Raw genomic sequence first — 20,132 nt, forward strand, 5'->3', positions numbered from 1 at the left:
TCTAGTGGCACGTACAAAACAGCTTGGGATATTTTTCCCTCGTAACTTGCCAATACTCTCTGGTTTTAGGCTATTAGGGTCAAGAAATGTCAAGAAATCTGGCAGGTTTTTGGACTGCCTTTGCCAAAGTGAATGATGCCCAATGCATTTATATCTTCCAACCCCACCCCCCTCCCTCCATCTCACTTCCACAGCAAGATTAGAGTTTCACTCTATTGCCCGAGGGAGGATTTGTGTCTCACCAGGGATATGTGCATGAGGCTCCACAACTTACACAGCAGCTGAGTTTTCTGCCTTTTGGTCTTCTGGAAGGGATGGTCCTCTGAGGGCAGACCTGATTTCTCCTCCCCAGCACTGAAATGATGGATTTCCCTCTCCAGCTGTTCAGAAAGCCCAGGCAGGTGGTGACACCAGTGATCAGCACTCAGAGCAAGAATATTATGATAGAATCTCAGAATGGTGTGGGTTGGGAGGGACCTTAAACCTCATCCAGGGCCACCCCTGCCATGGGCAGGGACACCTTCCACTATTCCAGACTGCTCCAAGTCCCAATGTCCAAACTCTCCTTGGACACTGCCAGGGATCCAGGGACAGCCCCAGCTGCTCTGGGCACCCTGTGCCAGGGCCTGCCCACCCTCCCAGCCAGCAATTCCCAATTCCCAATATCCCATCCATCCCTGCCCTCTGCCAGTGGGAAGCCATTGCCTGTGTCCTCTCCTTCCAGGCCCCTTCCCAAAGTCCCTCTCCAGCTCTCCTGTCAGTACCTTCAGGTACTGGAAGGCCATAGTTAGGGCACTGCAAATATGAGCATGGTCAGAAGGTCCTGGTGCAACACCCACCCCACACCCCAAAACCAGAGACACCATCAGCTGAAATGGACATGAAAGGGAATCTGGGGGTACAGCAACACATCAGGACTGGTCTTGTGTGGACAGCCCTGTCCCTCTCTGCTTCTTCCCACAGCTGCACATTCCCAGTGCCCATGGCCACTTCGACCATTAAAGCTGAGCTGGCAAGAGGTGACATACCCTGTGACACTGCAGCATGACATGCTCCTTCCTTCCTTCTTTGACCAGATTTTACTGATTTACTTTATAGAGTAAAATTACATTATTCTTAATTGCATGTCATGGAGGACAACATAAAACCTCAATCAGGTTGGGCCTGATGACCACACCAAGACCCGTGACATAAAACACACCACCTCGTATTTACTGTTTTATCTTTTTTATTTTTGTAATTGCGCATAATAAATCTTTCACACAAAGTAATGAAAAGGATCCCTAAGGTGAAGGAAAAACAGAATATTTGTGACTGTACCAGACTGCAGATGTCAGGACACTGCCAGGCCCACGTCACGCTCTTGGGAGAGCCAACAGGGCCAGCATGGATTTCTGCCTAAATCTTGGTCTGGCTCTGCTCTTTTGGCTTTAGGTGGTAACTCCAGCTGTTCCCAACCAGCTGGGACCTGGGAGCAGGGCATTTCATGAAACACACAAGGAAATTACACCATCAGAACAAACCCTCTGCACCTCAGTGTCACCACAACAGGAGGACAGAGAGAGAGAATTTCTGTGAGACACTGATGTTGGTTCAGCAGCTGTTTGTCCCATTCCATCAGACTGCTGCTTTATGTGCCCCTCTCTTGTAAAAAGCCCTTCCACAGACAAATCAGGTTTTCTGCAGTCTGACACCTGGCTGAGCAGTGTCTGCCCTGGCAGGGCCTCTCTGGTTCTGCTCACCCCGGGGTGTTTAAAAACAGATGAACACTGAGCCAGCCCAGCAGCTTTAGAATCCACGGTTTAAAAGTGCATCTTCAGACTGACCTTTCCAAATCTGGGCAGCCCTGTTGACTCACAAACACTCTTAGTCTTTTAATAAAGACAAAATTACAAATCACTACAGTAACCAAGAATAGTTATCCCCTTTTGATGTTTGCTCAAAGACCAAAACAAAACAGAATAAATCCAAAATACAGATCAACTTATGTGCAGCTCAGTCATGGTTCATTCATTTCTCCTATTTGCCTAAGAAAACACTGCATCTCCAGTTTTACCATTGTCTTTTCTCAAAAGCTTCTGCAATTTCAAAGTCCTAAATGCTCATGGGTTGTATATATATATTCCTTTGCAGCTATATTTAAATAAATTCAGAAAGCTTTTTTTTCTCTTTTTTTTTAAAATAAGCCAGCATTTCCATTTGTGTAGGACTCAAATGGACTTCTGTCTCTAAATAAGCAGATAAAAGGAAAGTACAATCTTAGCACATCCTTCAGAGGGATGAAATGGTGCAAGAAATTCTATTTAAAGCCATTCAAAGGACTTTCTGAAAGCAAATACACCCGACTCCTCAGGTCAACAAACAGAACATGCTGGAGCAGGCAGTGAATACAGAGGGCTGCCACGCATCTTCAGGAACTAATTCCTCAAAATTGAAGTTTTGGCATGCAATGCACTGGTGACAGTCCCCCACAGAGCAGCACGTGGGATGAGGAGAGTGGGTGCACATGTGTGCAACTGGCATCCCCAAAATATGATCCCCACTTGGTAAAAAATGAGATCTCTTTCAAAATCACACCACTTCTGTTGCTTTTCCCACTGCTGAAACAGGTGTATCAGGAAAGGGCACTTAAAAACAACAAAAAAAGAGAGTAGTATTCTACATTCAGATAAATTTATACTTCTGCCATAAAACTTAAAAAGTCAACAGGAGGTTTTCAACACAGAATTTTGTCAAGAATCCCCAAAACACACTGTCACCATTACACACAGGTTTACAGGACACTGGTCTATTTTACAGTCTTGTAATTATTTTCTTTGGACTTTTCCCTGCCCCCTTTCCTTCCACCTTCAATTTCCAGGAACAATTTTGCACAGAAGCACAGAAAAACAAGTCTGTAAGGGACCTGACTCCGAAAGCAGGTGTTTCTTGCCCTCTGGAGAGTATTTGCCAGTCAAACAACAACAACAGAAGACTTGCTATTGAAAATCCTCCCACAAACATCTAAATCAAGTGTTTTGAATCTGCCTGGGAGCTAACCTGATTAAGATGCTGCTTGCTTAGCTCCCTCAGATGACAGCATAGACAGCAATTTAAGGGCTGCAGCCTTGACAGTGCCACAGAAATGAAGGGATGTAAGTGAAAACATGGGATTAGGTAATGAGCAACCCATGGCAGCATCCAAGAGACCATAAAAAAAACTTGACCCAAGGAAGCTGTCTGCTCAAAAGAGCCAAAAATACAAACGCTGCTTCCAAATCAAAGCCTGCAATCTCATTTAGCCCGTTAAGTTAAAAGGACAATCAAGGTTTGTGGTTGGTAGTAACATCATACCCCATGTGTAAGGCCTCGTTTTCATCAAACAAGCTCTAGGTTATGGACTATAAACACAAGGTTGCCTACAAGCCATCAGTGCCTCACACCAGTCTGTCCCAATGTGAGGCTGGGCTGGACACTGGCTCTGGGGTTGGAGGGGGCAGTTGGAGGGGGTCAGGTTGGAAAGGCTGCAGAGGTTTGATTCCTGTAAAATGGAGTGGGGCTGGCCTGGCTGGGGTGTCCCTCAGCCCGAGTCCATGGTGAAGAGCTGGATGTCACGGGGGTTCCAGTACAGGGCCACGGCAGAGTTGTAAACCAGGGACCACACGTAGGGGATGAAAAACTCCTCAGGCTGCTCCTCCTCCACGTACTTGAACTTCAGTTCGGGGAACTTCTGCAACAAGAAGCCAGAGTCCAGTGAGGGAAGGTTTGCATGTTCTGCTTGCAAATACACATAAACACTGAAGAAAGAGGTTTGGTGAAAAAAATAATGGAAGGAATTAAACCATTAGAACCCAAGGAAAATATTTATAGGATAAAGAGATAATTTATAATTTCTTCTTTGAATAAAATGCTACATCAGCATATTGTATTCGAGCCTTCTACTGTTGGTCACACTCCATTTGCCTGTTAACAGCCTGAACACATGAATCCTTTATAAAACACAAAGGTCTTATGGAAAACTCATTTTTAGCAGCTCCTCAAAAGCCTTCTTGCCTGTGAATGTAGAGACCTATTTATTACATTTTTCCTTAAAAAACGTTTTTCAATTAATTGTACTTGGTTTCTTAGCAGGAGAATGCTCTGAAAAGGCTGAAATAATAAACACATTTTGTGATATCACAGGATCACACAATGTTCCAAGTTAGAAGGGACCCCCAAGGATCACCCAAGTCCAGCCCCTGTCCCTGCACAGACACCCCAACAATCCCAGCCTGTGCATCCCTGGGAGCAGTGTCCAAACTCTCCTGGAGCTCTGGCAGCCTCAGGGCTGTGCCCATTCCTTGGGGAGCCTGGGCACCCTCTGGGGGAAGAACCTCTCCCTAAAATCCAACTTAAACCTCCCCGTCATAGCTCCAGCCACTCCCTGGGTCCTGTCCCCAGTCACCAGAGAGAAGAGACAGACATGCTGCAACTTCAAGGTCCCATTTTTCTCATTTTTTTCCCCTCCCAAAGCAGTGCACACTGCAAACCCACCAAGTTCACTCTTGGCAAGTGTGTATTTTGGAAAGAGTGGAGTCTCCTTTTGTATTGTGCTCTTCACTTTATCCCCTTCTAAATGTTGCCTGTGTCTGAACTTGGCAGAGTCTCAGGCAAAAGCCGCATTACAATGATCACTGGGGTAAGATAAAACATGACCCATTTTATTATTTATAAGGCTGTGGCTAAGACTAAGAATAAACTCTACCGTATGACATGATCAGAACAAGCACAGCAATGGCTAAGGAGCCTCTTTGCCCATTAATAATGAAGGGATTCCCTATCTTATTTCTTGAGCTCAGTGTCCTGTTTCATTGCCTTAAGGGTACAAGAATTCTGGCTGGATCAGTCTCCTTTGAGAGGGCATTTCTTGGACATTTGGTTTAGAGAGTTAGGTATTTCACTTCTATGCTCCCATGTTATTTGTATTCTTGGAGTCTGAAAACATGGAAACTTGTAGAAAAGTTGTAGAAAACATGTGGACGTGGCACCTGGGGGCATGGGTTAGTGATGTCCTTGGCAGTGCTGGGAGAACAACTCTACTCCAAGACCTTGGAGGTATTTTCCAACCTAAAGGGTTCTGCACTATCTCTCTCTATCTCTATGGTTCTATCTCTATGGTTTCTCTATGGAAACAGCTAAAAGGTAAAGCTGTTAAAGGCTCTTCTGTATCTAACTCCTGTTGAGTTCAAAGCCCAGAATTTCAAAGGTACATCAGCAAGTTTAATTTCCTGTGTCAGACATGCAGTTTGTGGTAGAGAACTCTCCCACAGCCGTTTTGTGCATCTAAAACAGTTTTTACCACCTCTCTACAACCTCTCTTCTCCAAGTCTGTTTTGACCAGCCTGTTTGTGTATTTTCCTTAGTATTTATTAGAAAAAAAAAAAAAGACAAAACAAAACCCTGACATTCTACTCTGCTTATCCTCAGTGTAATCTTCCCCACTTCCTTCCAAAACTTCCTGGCTTGTGGTCAGTGTAGACAGGAGCATGTTCTGTTCAGCACTGCATCAGCAGAATAAATGGTTCAACCTCACAGTAACACTATGGCAACTCTTCCAGCCAGAGGGAAGTCTTACACAGCTGCAACTCTTCTCCCCAGGGGTACCTGCACACCAGGGATGCAGTCCATGGTAGCCCTTCTGGGAGGGAAGTGGGGGGGGGGGGGAAGTGATGAAAGATCCTAATTAGAGTTGAATTAAATACAGATAACTTATTTTTTTTCCACCTTCAGGTCACAGATGTAGTTACTGGCTTTGCAAACATTTGTTGCAGCAGCCTGGGACCATTCTCGGGCTCTTGTGCAGCTTAACAAACATCTTCAGCCTTAAAAGAGTAGTCTTTCAGAAATCAGAAATTCCAACAGCTGCATCTGAGATGCTCAGGTCTTACTATCCCATTATCTCTCAGCTGGAAGGGCAGCACAAAATGGCTCAGGTAGCATTTATATTTTCAGGCAATAAGCCATGCATTGATTTTATTACTCAGCCTCTCCTCAGGTTGATCGATGTTGCCATTTATTGCAATTGTACCATAGCAATTTAATAATCAATTTCAGATTAAAGGCTGTAACTCACTGCAGTCAGCCTGGACTCTCTGATACTCAACATGTGCTTTGAACAGCCTGCGGGGGTATCTAGGAAATTAAGACAAGGAGAATGAGATTTTTAAGGAGAGCAGTAATACACATTGCTGCTACATATATACAATTTTGATTAATATATGAATGAAAAGAATGTAGATAATGGTAGTACTGATGGATTTTTGATGGTCCACCTGAACAGCAGGCTCAGGACAGCTCAATGAATTGCTGATGAGATATATAAAAAATTAGAATTCCAGGCCAGCAATTCAAACCCACATTCTTTAGATGACTGCAATGACACACAGCTGTGTGCTGGCCATGTTTTCTTTCATTTAAAATGAGAAATTCTAGAGGCCCAGCATGGATAGAACTGCACCAGCATCTTTGGGGTGTGGATGTAGCACTTGGGAATATGGTTTAGTAGTGAGCACAGTGCTGCTGAGTTAATGTTTGAACTCAATGATCTTAGAGGGCTTTTCCAACCTCAATGATTCTATGATGTAACTTTCAAGATTAAACATGGCAGCCATCCACTGGGTGAGATAAAACCCTACCCACACTGTTTCACTAACAGGGTGCTCACTGAAAACAGAATTCGTTAACAAAATCATCAAAAATTTCTTCTTTATGAGAGTGACTTTATAAGTATTTGTAACAGCAGGATTTAAATGCCATGTAAAACCCCTGATTGATGCCAAAAAGCTGCAAGATTTTCAAAAAGCTTTTCAAGATTTTCAGGTGACAGCCCAAGGAATGTTTAAATTCTTATTTGTGCCATTTGTCTCCTGTTTGTCCTGCTTCAAATGAGTGACCAAGAGCCCTGGACCCTGACTGTGTGCTGCAGAAGAGCAACAGTAAAGCAACCAGGCCACATGGGTCTCAGGGCACTCCCAGCAATAACCCAGCCAGCATTGGTGAGGGCTTTACACAGTTAACAAAATTCCCAAAGTGGCACATCAAACCTGCAGTGCACAAATCTATTTCCTTCTGCCTTGCTGCTGTTGTGTCCAACTTACTGCTGGAAAAACACTGGCACCCTAGCTGGTGACACTCCAATGAACCTCATTTTTAGCAGCACTGAAAAAGAGAGGCTGTGCTACGGCATCTTAAATGGCAATCTTAATGATAGAGCAAAAGCCTTAGCACGGGATGAATCATCCCTTTTTTTTTGTTCACCACCCTGCTTGTTTGGATGGAGAGTGTTGAAAGATGGAGCCCCTCTGCTCTGGAGCCAGCCTGGCAGAGCTGGGGGTGCTCAGCTGCACAAGAGAAGGCTCCAGGGAGAGCCCAGAGCCCCTGGCAGGGCCTGAAGGGGCTCCAGGAGAGCTGGACAGGGACTGGGGACAAGGCACGCAGGGACAGGACACGGGCAATGGCTTCCACTGGCAGAGGGCAGGGATGGATGGGATATTGGGAATTGGGAATTGCTGGCTGTGAGGGTGGGCAGGCCCTGGCACAGGGTGCCCAGAGCAGCTGTGGCTGTCCCTGGATCCCTGGCAGTGTCCAAGGACAGGCTGGACAAGGCTTGGAGCAAATATAGTGGGACAGTGGAAGGTGTTCCTGTCCATGTCAGGGCGTGGAGTGAGATGAGTGTTAAGGTCCCTCCCAGCCCAAACCCTTTTTTGATCCAATATCCCAACAATCCTCACTATTTAAGTTACTGAACTCTTTGCCTTGACATACACAGGTCCGTTGGAGCTGTTATTTGCATTTCTTTCCACCCCTTACAGGGACAGACAACCCCAGATAGTTTAAAATAAAACAGCCTGAGAAAGTCCTTGAAATTGTGACAGACGGAGGTAACATTACGGTTTGAACGGCACAGTTCAAATACAGACACCACTTATCAGCTCCGGTGAATCACCCCACCACATCACCCTATCTTGTTTTCTTCTGCCAGACAAAGCAGAAGTCAGATTTAGTGGTTGGGACTAGGGTACAAACGAGACAGACCGAGAACTTTACTGACTGTCTGCACTGTCAATCACATGATTCGATGAAAAACCACGGGAAGTCTGATGAACAGACACAGAACTGAACTGCAGTAACTCCCCCACCACAGAAGTGCAAAAACATTGGGGCGTTTTGTTCCGTTATTTTGGTTGGTTTTTGTTTTGTTTTGTTTATTTGTTTTGTTTTGGTTTTTTTTCTTTTCAGTTAATGCTGAGGAAGGAAACATGATGGCCAGTGAGCAGCACCTGGTGCTGCTCCAGGCAGCACAGTGGCATTTGAGCTACAAGGATCGAGCCATAGATTAAATAAAACATCCCCTTCCCTCCAAATGAACCCTCAGAGCTGCTCTTGGGCTACAGTGTTGTGTCAGTGGATGATCCCCATTCAGCTAATGAAGGCAAGGGCAGATGGAGCTGCTTTAAGAGCAATGTCTTTGCTTCTGCCCTGATCTAGATGTTCTGCTGGATGAAAAGCAGTGTTCATCAAAGATACGGAGCATTCACTGTGGAAAATAAAGAAATTAAAGTGCTGGATTAATAAAAAACTGGAGAATCCTCTTTTCCTTGAGTTCTGGTTAGAAACTCTGGTTTCTGAAATAGCAATCAAGCACGAGTCAGTATTTTCAAAACCAGGTGACTCTTTGAGCAGAGAAGTGCTCTTTTCAAAGGAGTCTGAACACATTTGAGAGTCAAATTCATGTGAACTTTACATCAATCCAAAGCTTCAAAGTCTTTCTGAAAATGGGATTTCTCTGTATTTTAAAAGCTTACCATGAATCCTGTTTGGTAACCTAATGATTTGATGGCAAATTATGTGTTTCATATTGTTTCAGCTAAATATAGCAGTATTGCCTGCAGAGCATCTGTAGGATTGGACCTCATTAGCAAAATACATCAAATGGCAAGGGAAAAAAAGAAGGCTCTGGTTCAGCACTGCACCAAGTTACAGGGTTTATAATTAAAATTTCTCCCAGCAAGGACTGCCCCTAAAACCTGCCTTGCACCAAACATACCAATCTGTGAGGATTTTGGGTAGAGGAATGATACCTGTACTTGTCTGCCAAGTCCTCAGTGCCACTTGGAAATCTGGTCCCCAAAATATCAATCCAAGTGAAATTAATGGCCAAGGATCTTAAATACAACTCAACAATCATGCCCAATACACTAGTGGTATGGATACACAGGTATGAAAACATTGATATATTTGCGTTTACATAAATATAAGGACTTGAGTTCTTTAACAGACCACAACCTGCGTAAGAAAATGTCTCAGTGCTTGCTCTAAGATACTGACAGATTGAATTTTTGCAATTACTTAATTCTTCTGGGGCGGTAAGGCCGTTTCATCTTTCTCAGGTTCTGTTCTTGTCTGAGGTGCTTCTCTCTGACTTCAGACAGAAAGTCGGTGTGGCTCTGGTGAAGTATCTGCACTGGCTACACCACACCTGCCTGATAACATCTTTTTCTCCTCCTTGGGCTCACAGCATAGAGGATGATGGTGAGGAGATGAAGGAAGCAAACAGGAAATGTGCTAGACTAAGTGTGAGCCACACATCTTGTTCAGAGATCTGCCTAAGGAATAGGTGCAAACGGAAAGATACTGAAGAAAATGGGGGTTCAGAGCATGGCTGGGAGGTTGAAAAAGAAATAGAAATCTAAGGTCAATAAGAGGTGCAAAACCATTTATGCACAAGATAAATGTAACAAGTATATTACATATTATTTCATTAATATATCTTAAATATTTCTAGTAATAGAATTATGAAAGTTTAAGCAACTACACAAGCTTGTAGTAGGCAACAACATTGTTCCCAGGGAGTAAAATTCCTTAAGACAGGTAATCCACATTCAAATAGGTCACAATCTTCCAAGTCCAGGAGGGTAGGGGAGTTCATCTACAGAGAGAAAACTGTTTCAGCAAGTTTCATTGATATGTGATTTCTGTTTTCAGATCACTTTGAGTAAAGGTTTGTATAACCACAGCTGCAGGAGAACAAATGCTCAGTAGTGAATTTTCAGTGTCAGATGTGAACTACTGCCAGAGGAGCAAACGTGCCTCTGGTCAGAGTTCAGCAATTACTGATTTTTTTATAGAGTACTGAGAAGCCAGGTCATTTTGTGAAAAATCAATCAAACAGCTCTGCCTAGATAATTATTGGTAAAAACACAATGATATAAATGAGTTAAATATTTGTAGCAAACCTGCCAGGGCACAAAGTTTTGTAGGGTAGTATAAGAAGAAGACTGCTTTTCTGTCTGGGACAGAATGGCAAATAATGAGGGCTTCAAAGTCCTAGAAATTCAGAGATGCAAACGCATACACACTTCTTTCTTTCCCTTCCAGGAAAGGAATATTGTTGATAAATGTCAGTAGCCACAAATTGTGCCATTTTTGTCTTCATTCCAGGCTATTAATCTGGACAGATTCCAAAATCACTGTATAAATGTATCTCCCTGAGCTTAGGACAAGGCCAGGTACCTGTTTCAGGATCTGCTGGGTCCACATCAAAAACACCTGGATCCTGGGCTACTTTTAGACAGCACAGAAAATAAACTGGACTGCTGGTCAGCAGCTATAAAGCCAGCCTGGCAGAGCTGGGGGTGCTCAGCTGCACAAGAGAAGGCTCCAGGGAGAGCTCAGAGCCCCTGGCAGGGCCTGAAGGGGCTCCAGGAGAGCTGGACAGGGACTGGGGACAAGGCATGCAGGGACAGGACACGGGCAATGGCTTCCAGTGCCAGAGGGCAGGGATGGATGGGATATTGGGAATTGGGAATTGCTGGCTGGGAGGGTGGGCAGGCCCTGGCACAGGGTGCCCAGAGCAGCTGTGGCTGTCCCTGGATCCCTGGCAGTGTCCAAGGACAGGTTGGACATTGGGGCTGGGAGCATCCTGGGATAGTGGAAGGTGTCCCTGCCCATGGCAGGAGACCACATCGCTTGAAGTGATTAGCTTTAAGCTTCCTTACAACACAAACTATTCTAGAATTCTGTGGAAATCCCTTAGTTTGAAACAAAAGGGATCCTTGCTCAGCTTCAGACATCCTGTGTCTACCTGGAGAAATTTTGGAATGGGAGGAAAAGATTACCAAGGTGAAAGACTGAACCAAACCCACATATCATACACTGTTAAGTATCATTAATCTCTACATAAGTTTTATACATAATACTTTTATAGTCAAAGTTCAAGGATTTGCAGCTCTAATTAAGAAATTTGCTTGCCCTGTCAGGATTGTTTTCTATTCCATGTTGTCTAGATGTACACAGACCTTTCCAGAACATTTCCAAGAGGACTGCTCAACAGCCAGGAGCCAGACTTGCTGTCAAACCATGGGGACAGAAAACAGCAGGAACACTATGAGGACATCTACAACACGGCAGAAAGTAGAACACATGTTGGCTTTACCAAATAAAAAGAAAAGAAAGAGACTGATGTATGTAATTACACTTGAAGCATGAGGATGAAGGCAGGATGTGTAAATGAAGTACCATCAACAAAAAATAGAACTTTCATCCACTTCAGGGTTTAACCTGAAAGAACAGCAATTCTCAGAAAATACAGTGGCTTTTTAGAAGAAAGAACATAGGTCTGAGCAAAAAATGAACAACCTCAACAATTCAAACAAAGGATGTTTTTAACATTGAAAAAAAACCCTAGCCAAGAAGTGAGCTAAACATATGGAATGAACAAGGCTACTGACACAACTGACAGAAACAGTTCTGGTCCTCACCTTGCTCAAGCACTTGTTGTGTGCATACACCAATCAGTCAGATAAATAAATAAAATCCTTTGTGTGCTTTTGAATTTAGGGAATTAAAATCTTAAAAGCAGAATAATCCCTGAAGCACAAGTGGGGATGAGTCTACCAACCCACAAAATTTTTACGGATATGAAGCAGACATATAAGTCTTTCCTACAATGGGATTTGCAAAAAATGCACCTTTCATAACAGAAGTCCCTATTTTTACCCCTGTTAAGGACGATGCAAATGACTTTAAGCCCTGGTTTCCTGTGCTTGTTTGCAAGCCATCCTTCTCTAGATTAATGTGCAAGGCTTTACACAACCACAAAAAACAGTATGTTTTCAGCAAACATTTTTGTTAAAACTGAAGTGAGTTTAGAAATCACTCATTCACTGACACTTTTATATAGAAGATTTATAGACCTGCTAACAAAAGGTTACAAGATTAACACTAGATTTTGGATGCCTCAACTCACAGTTAAGACTATGATGCTTTAGCAGTACCCTCAAAGAAGGCCTTAGAAATACGTAAATTTCCAAAGTCTCAGAATTAAACTCTGCACTTTATGTAGACTTTCCAAACCCCAAAATACCACTCACTTGCCAAACAAAGCTGATTCAAGGCTGAATTTTTTCTTTCCAGAATTTTATGAGTGAGATTTCAGCAATGTCGAAGGTGCCCCTGCCCATGGCTGGGGGCTGGAACAAGTTGAGCTTTAAGGTCCCTTCCAGCTGAAAACATTAAATGATTCTATGATTCTGTGAATTCTGCCACTTTTCAAGTGTGCGAAAGGCAAAGCTTAAGAAATTGGCAGCAATAAATCAGTTGGGAACATCTCATGAGGAACACCTTTCAGAAGATCTCAAATTGGGAAAAGCTCAAGCTGTCCTAAGTCCATACATAGACACACACCATTTGGATCACCCTGCAGAAGACAGAATAGTGTTTTAAAGTCTAGAAAGCAAGAGAAGGCAGGGTAAGATCAGTTCTGCAGTTAACCAGACCTGGAGTAGATAACCACCCTGGAGAGATTTAAAAGCTGTGTGGATGTGGTTCCTGGGGACATGGATCAGTGGGGGCTTTGACAATGCTGAGGGAATGGTTGGACTTGATGGTCTTAGAGGACTTTTACAACCCAAATGATTTGGTAATTCTGTGAAATTCTGAGATGCTTGCTCCCTCCAGAAAAAACTGGTGCTCTCAGAGCCCCAGCATCACCTGGTCATGATAGTGGGTGGGGAAACCCTTACACAAAACAAAAAAAAAGCTTTTTATGGTTCAGGACTTGCCAAACAGAACTTTGTGATTCAGGACTAAAATAATTCTTCCCATGCAATCTGATTATTTGCAATAATGTGGAAGAACTCAAAGGAGGATGAGAAAGCAGTGAGAAAGGCAAAGTCTCCTCTTGGAGCTACTGCAAGGGAAGGCAGTAGAGAAAAATGAAGTTGTGAATCTGGAATTCTGTTTCAACTTTTGGATAGAAGTGACAGATCTATATTCCCTTCACCAGCTTTTTTAAAAAAACAAAGCAAATGCTATAAATGCTCAACGATATTCCACTGCTCATGTCAGAGACAACCATCTGCTAATTATTCTCTGAAAAGTGAGAGACACGCTTTTAGTCTAACTAATATAATATACAATTTCTTAAACTTTTTTTAACAACAAGGAAAAACTCAGTGAAAACTTTTTAAAAGGGCCTATGAAGTGCACAAACGATTGAAGCTTTGGAGAAGATAACTGTGCTTAAAAATGAATGTACACTAATATGTGTAGCTACATATTGAAAGACTGTGGAGAATCTGCTCTAGACAAAGCTTAGAGCCAATTATATATTTTACATTTCAAGCAGCAAGTGCTACTGTTTAAGCCAGAGCAGTTGTTTTGACTTTGATAGCAGACTAGTCTAAAATACAAGGAATGTTGTTTATCATGGAAATGCTTTGTGTTCCAGATAACATCACGGATGACTGCCCCACCTAGGCTAAGGCACCATCCCACCGTCCTGAAACAAACCCCAGATAAACCTCTCCCTGCTGCCTGACTTCTACTCCCACCAAAGATCCAACTGTTGTGCAAATAAAACTCTCTTCCTGATGTGTGCCACCCCATCAGCCACACAAACTGAGCAGAAGGTGTTGGATACATGTGTGACAAAGGAATCTGCTTGGGAACCATGTATGGACAATGTACATATCCTGACTCAGTAATAATACAAGTATTACCCTTCTCTCACTCTTCCCCCTCCCCCCCCATAGGAATTGTCATGTCCAGGGTTAGATTTTTCTTCCTCCACCCTGGAGAAGAAGTTGGAGATTTTGTCTTCTGACTCGGTCCCACACTGCACTTGTTGATGGAGACTGTGACCCACCTATGGAGTTTCCAGCACCCCCTCTCTGCTCTTCAGCATCTGAGCTGGGAAGGGACTGAAGCACAATGACAGTATAAACCCCACGAATTTCACAGTTTTAGGACTTTTCCTTTTGCAAACTACCATATGACCTTTCTCTGCTCTAACAAAGTCTTGGGATAATCCAGCAGAACCACAAAGGATTGAGAGGTCAAAACACTGTTTTCATCTGCCTGTTTCTTTCACCCCAAATCTAGAGTTACTACCATGTCACAGCTGTTTTGTTTTCTCATTTATTTGTGTAGAACGTATTCCCTCAACACAAAAGATGGCAGGAGAAGAGCACAGTGATTCAGTTTGCATAATTTTCCAGCAATGAAGTCCCAGACATGCTTTCACTACATACTGATTCAATGCTGCCTCCAAAACATCCCACCAAGCCAAAAAGAACATTCCTTTGGACAACTGGGACCATGCTCCTCTCTGTTATCACTGTACAAGGGTTGATGCACTGCCTAGTCCTTGGCTTCATGCATCAAGCAGGGAGACAAGGTCTGTTCTCCCAGCTAAGTTTAACACCTTTGATTTGCATCCCAGGGGCTGACATTTACAGCAGGTTTCCTGGTGTGGAGGGCTCCTGGAAGGTCGTTAGACAAGGTTTGAGTTTTCCTTCTCAGCAGCCTCAGAGCTGAAGCTCGCACAGACATCCTGCTCCGGTCCTTCCCACCCAGCACGATGGAGGGGCTGTGTGCCAAGCCCAAACATCCTCTCCCACCCCCAGCGCCCACGGAGGAAGACCTCCTTTTGATTTTGTACTTTTTAATCTGAGCGAGCCAGGCCTGTAAATATTACAAAAAATTATAACAATGACTTAAGAACAGAGACAGACTCACTGTCACCAACTGTTAACTCTCAGATCAGGGCAGCCTAGGAAGTGGACCCTTATCTGCCTGAAGCTCAGGACGTGCTGACTAACACCCTATTGAGTCGGCAGACCTTTGGCTCCCTAATCTCCCCAAACTGGAAAATGTACACCCCAGTGGACATACTCCCTTCTTAAGTATTTCAAGCCTCTGCAAAAAGACAGACTGTGCTGCAAGATGAGCAGTGCTGCCCCACTGCATGCAGGAAATCCCATTTATTTGTCTTGAGGAGTGAAATGTCAATTGACAGTAAAACCTTTCTAGCCATAGCACACAGTGCCAGACTGCAGCCTTATCTCTGCCAGGACTGCCAGCCAAGGAGCTGGTGCCAAAAGCGTATGTTTTCACAGCTTTTTTGTGAATGTGGACTTCACAGCTTTATTTTAAAAATTTGCCCTAATGCTAAGAGTCCTGTGAAGACAAAGCAAAATCAGGGGATTTTCCTCAGGGGAGGTAGGTGGTGTTAAGCTGGCCTCAACAAAAAAACAGGATGCCTTTTCTGAAATGGATTTTTAGGTTACTCATTCTAGCCTATATTTTATTCTATATTCCATTATATTCATGAAGGTTGATAGCAAGTTCAAATTACGTATTTTAAACATGCCTTTATCAGTGATAGAGGCCAGCAGTGTGTAGAAAGGAGAAACAGTATATATGAACAGGATGAGGATGCCTTCAAAGTGTTAAGATATCTTTACAAATCTTGAACCTGGTTAACTGGGCAATCTCCTTGATTATCTGAGTATAGGGAGTCAGGTGCTTGGTATCACCCAGCAGCCACCAGTTAAAAAAACAGCACTCACCTGTAGTGAAACTGCATTTTTTTCCTAATGTAAACAATCACCTCAATCTGAAAAAAAAGGCCCCAAGTGAGCTGCTGTTTCAATAATGAATGAAAATTACTAGTGTTTTCTGTGTCACTATGCTTTAGATGCAGCATTTCCAGATTTGTTTGCCTTCACTGACACTTCACTTGTATTAAGACTTCTTCTGGTAAAGACTGTCTTTAGGACATAAATCAAACATTTCTAGAGAGCTCCCCACCTCAGGCAGGGGAATTCTTTCATAAAAGCTATTATGTTCCTTTGTTATTGAACATATCTGCCCCCTTCCTCCCTGTGCATTCAGGCCAGGATTGTTTACCTTGGTGACAACAATCAGGCTTTGCTGGTCTTAGCTCAGGAGGATGGAGCTTGGCAAGTCCTGGTGGGGCAGATAAGCTCCAGGAATTCAAATAAAGGTTTGCTGTCTGACTCTGTGCTCAGAACTACAGGCACCACTTGGATCTTGTGGGTCTCACATGAAGGACAACATGGAATTTTAAGGCCTGTGCTCTCCTCCCACTCTACAGACAGAACATTTCCTTCTATGTTTTGGACCTTTCTCCCTTAGACCTGAGGGCCCTTCCCTCAGTGAACTATCCAGCCTCTGGTTTCTCATCTATAAAAACAGTTTTTGCTGTGGTTTTGATAGCTCACATGTTGCAGTGAAGGAAGGGAAATCTTCCTTGTGGAGCTTTGGATGCTGCTGCTACAGCACACTCACTCCACTGCTTCACTGTCTGTCCTCAAGCCCCAGCTCATGAGCCAGAGGTTGGTTGCTTTTCCCACAGTTTAAACATCACAGTAATGGCTTTAAACTGCCAGAAGGCAGGGTTAGATGGGATATTAGGAAGAAATTTTTGGCTGTGAGGTCTTGGCACAGGCTGCCCAGAGCAGCTGTGGCTGCCACATCCCTGGAGGACTTTAAAAGCCCTTTAAAAGGATGTGGCACCTGGGGGGGACAGTGGTCAGCGGTGGCCTTGGCAGTGCTGGGGAATGGTTGGACTCAAAGGTCTAAGAGGGCTTTTCCAACTTATAGGGGAAGGAGCAAACCTGGTTAGAAGGGAGAATAGTAGGGTTTATTAAGGCACAAGAGTCAACATGAGGACACGGTCAAGTAAAATCAGCCTTTTGTTTGTGAGCTCAACAGATTGTGGGTTTAGTATTAAAACCTTATAATAACCCAGCCTAAATCCATATGGATTTAAGATTCAATACCATCATCTGATACGACAGAACATCAACAGCTACAAAAAAGGCAGGGTGGTCTAAAGCAGCTGCCCTCCAAATCCTAACACCACAGTACTCAGCAGTGATGATGACAGACATGAGAAAATGCCTGCGTGGCCAGGAAAAAGCCATTTCCATCCCTAATCATCCTAGGCAGGAACAAACAGCCTGTAAATCAGCTGGGGAGAAGTTTTGCCACTTGTATCAAAGGTTGTAACAAAATTAAACTCTGTATGAGAATGCAGCAGATGCAGCCATCAGCTGACAAAGTACATCTCTTCCTCATTCTCACTTCTTGGTGCAGTTGCTGTAAACATTCAAGACATTCCTCTGATTTATGCATTTAATTAGAAGATATCTGTAACATTCCTGCTGTTTACATTTAACCCAACACTGCAATGAAAGCTGTAATTTTGTCTGGGATTTATATTCTGTACTCAAACTTATTTTGATTCCTTGATTTAAACATACACACAGAAGTGAAAATGTGTCAAAAATCATGAAAATGGAAGAGATTATACTCCATTATCTAGTTCATCTGTCATCCAGGGCAGAAATTTTCTGAGGACTGTTTTTCTCAATCTGCCACGTTATGGAAACTTAATTCAAAAGACTATTTCAGAAAAGACAGTTAAACCTTAAAAGTGGAAGAGCAATTGGATCCATATAATTAGAAGTTACATGATTTTTTTCTCCCTTTATCTTGTATTTAGTTGTCAAAACTCATTAAATTTTTACCTCTTGGGATAAATTTGTTGGCCTCTGACACATTATTTAACATTTTATTTAAAAAGTGGTTAATACATTTTTCCCCTGATGGATGGGGGATAATGTAATGTGGGAATTTATTAATCAAAGAAACTAATAAATTCATTTTAAATGCAACTTTTAATACTTTTCAGCTACTTTGCCAACAGTGAAGGTTTGCAGTAGAAAAGGAACACATGGTTGGGAAATTGCTTTCAACTGAGTAGGGGAAGAAAGGGGACAGGGCATTTCAATGCAATTTTATTTTATTTTGACCAAGGTTTCAAGATATTTGGAAACAACACGTCATGCAAATGCAGTGCCTTTGGCACTGGACTTTTCACTAGACTCACAAAATATGCAATGGAGCGAGGGGAGGCTGTACAACACATGTGAGGCAGATTTAGTCACAGCAAAAAACGTAATAAAAGTATAGGGAGGCTTTCTAGGGAGGGAAACTTGGGGAATGTTATTTAGCTTGAGCAATTGTACAGCTCTGAAGTGAGCAGGGGCTGGGCTCTGGCTGGGAGCCCTCCTCTAAGATGTGTTGGACAGGGAGTTTTGGGCTGCTCATGAGTGTGAGGTTCCTGCCAAAGCCAAAGCTCTGCAACTTTGGGCAGGGAAGCTCCTCTGTGTTCTCTTTCAGAAAAAAAAAAATGGGATCATCCTTGAAGGTTAACAGAGTTCAAATGATGTGGCAGGCCAGCAGTTAGCAGAATGGAAGTAGCTTTGAAAATTGTACACTGGCAGAGAGTTGTTTACTCAGGTCAGAGCTCTGTTGCCATGGGGAGCGACTTGGAAACTCTCACGCTGCTTTCCCATCCTGTTTCTCCAGGGCTTGCTTTATGCCTTGTACTTTGTATCTTTTTCTTGTAGCAGCTGCCTTAAACCAATGAAATCAGTCAATCTAAGGTATCTGGTGTCAACAAGAGATACAAAAAGACAGACTGTTTCATGTTAGAATCACCCTGAAGTTTAAATCCTTCAGCTTAGTTTCTTACCTGTGCCCTTCCTTCCTACAAAGTAAGAGAATTGGAGAATCGTAGAATGGTTTGGATTTGAAGGGGTCTTAAAGTTCATTTCATCCCACCCCCTGTCATGTGCAAGGGACACCTTCCACTATCCCAGGTTGCTCCCAAGCTCTGTCCAACCTGGCCTTGGACACTGCCAGGGATCCAGAGACAGCCACAGCTACTCTTGGAAACCTTGTGTCAGGCCCTCACCATACTCACATCAAGAAGTCTTCCTTAGTATCTAGTCCAAACATTCTTCTTCTAGTTCAAATTACTCTATCTTTCTAAGTACTACTGAAAAACCAAATTTCTTGGTTTGGGACTACTTTACGCACAGACAGCCAATGCATTGTCTCAAGAGCTCACATGAAAAAAATCAGAGCTTATTGCTGCCCTCTCTGCTTATTTCACATTTCAATGAAAGGCTAGACTTCAGCTGTGCATAAAGAAATATTTGACTGATTTCTTTTGGTAATCCCAATGCTCCTTTTAGTGACTGGAATTTGTATGTCATCTCCAGACCCTTCCCCTCTGTAAAGCTTGCAGAGCACCTAACATCAGCCCCTCACCATTTACTGCCTTGAGCAAGGATGCTCTGCCGCATGGACAACAACAGGACGGTATACATTCCTCATCACGTATCAGAGTTAGAAAATGTCACCAGTTACATTATTCTCCTCCAAAACTTCATCCCTAACAGCAATGGTTTCTGCTCATCACAGTCCAACAGTGTCCTCATGGCAGAGAACCAGCTGGAGCCCCTTTCACTGGATATGAGATAAAGATCCTGAAAGGGTCCCTCTCATGCTGACTGTGTCACCAGTAGAGCACAATCAGATTCTTCTGATCCAAGAAAGGAGATATTTGCAGTAAACTTCCCTTGTGCCCCTTACAGAAATATTTTTCTGCTCTCTGCAGGTAGCAAAAAGAATTACATAATTATTTCACAGAGCCATAGAATCCCAGAATGGTGTGGGAGGGACCTTCAAAGCTCATCCAGTCCCATTCCCTGCCACAGGCAGGGACACCTTCCACTATCCCAGGTTGCTCCAAGCCCTGTCCAACCTGGCCTTGGATACTTTCAGGGATGGAGCAATAGCATCCTTAACCTCCCTGGGCAATGTGTACCAGTCTTTTACCACCGTCGTCATAAAAAGTTTCCTTACACCCTACTCTGAATCGACACTCTTTCAGTTTAAAACTTTTACCCTTGTCTTGAGCAAAAAAAGAAACAAAACCTCCTTTAACATCTCTT

At 43.3% G+C, this 20,132-nt stretch overlaps 1 protein-coding gene across 1 annotated transcript in view; it reads right to left on the reverse strand.

Moving 5' to 3' along the window:
* Window positions 1–2,632: 2,632 nt before the first annotated feature.
* Window positions 2,633–20,132, reverse strand: part of DYM (dymeclin) — a 206,929-nt gene continuing 189,429 nt past the window's right edge. Inside the window, exon 13 of the mRNA XM_062512592.1 lies at window positions 2,633–3,709. Within this exon, the coding sequence (XP_062368576.1) occupies window positions 3,560–3,709 (150 nt within the window). The 3' untranslated portion in view covers window positions 2,633–3,559. The remainder of the gene's footprint in view (window positions 3,710–20,132) is intronic.

This window comes from Cinclus cinclus, chromosome Z (genome assembly GCF_963662255.1).
Source record: "Cinclus cinclus chromosome Z, bCinCin1.1, whole genome shotgun sequence".
Classification (NCBI taxonomy): Eukaryota; Metazoa; Chordata; class Aves; order Passeriformes; family Cinclidae; genus Cinclus; species Cinclus cinclus.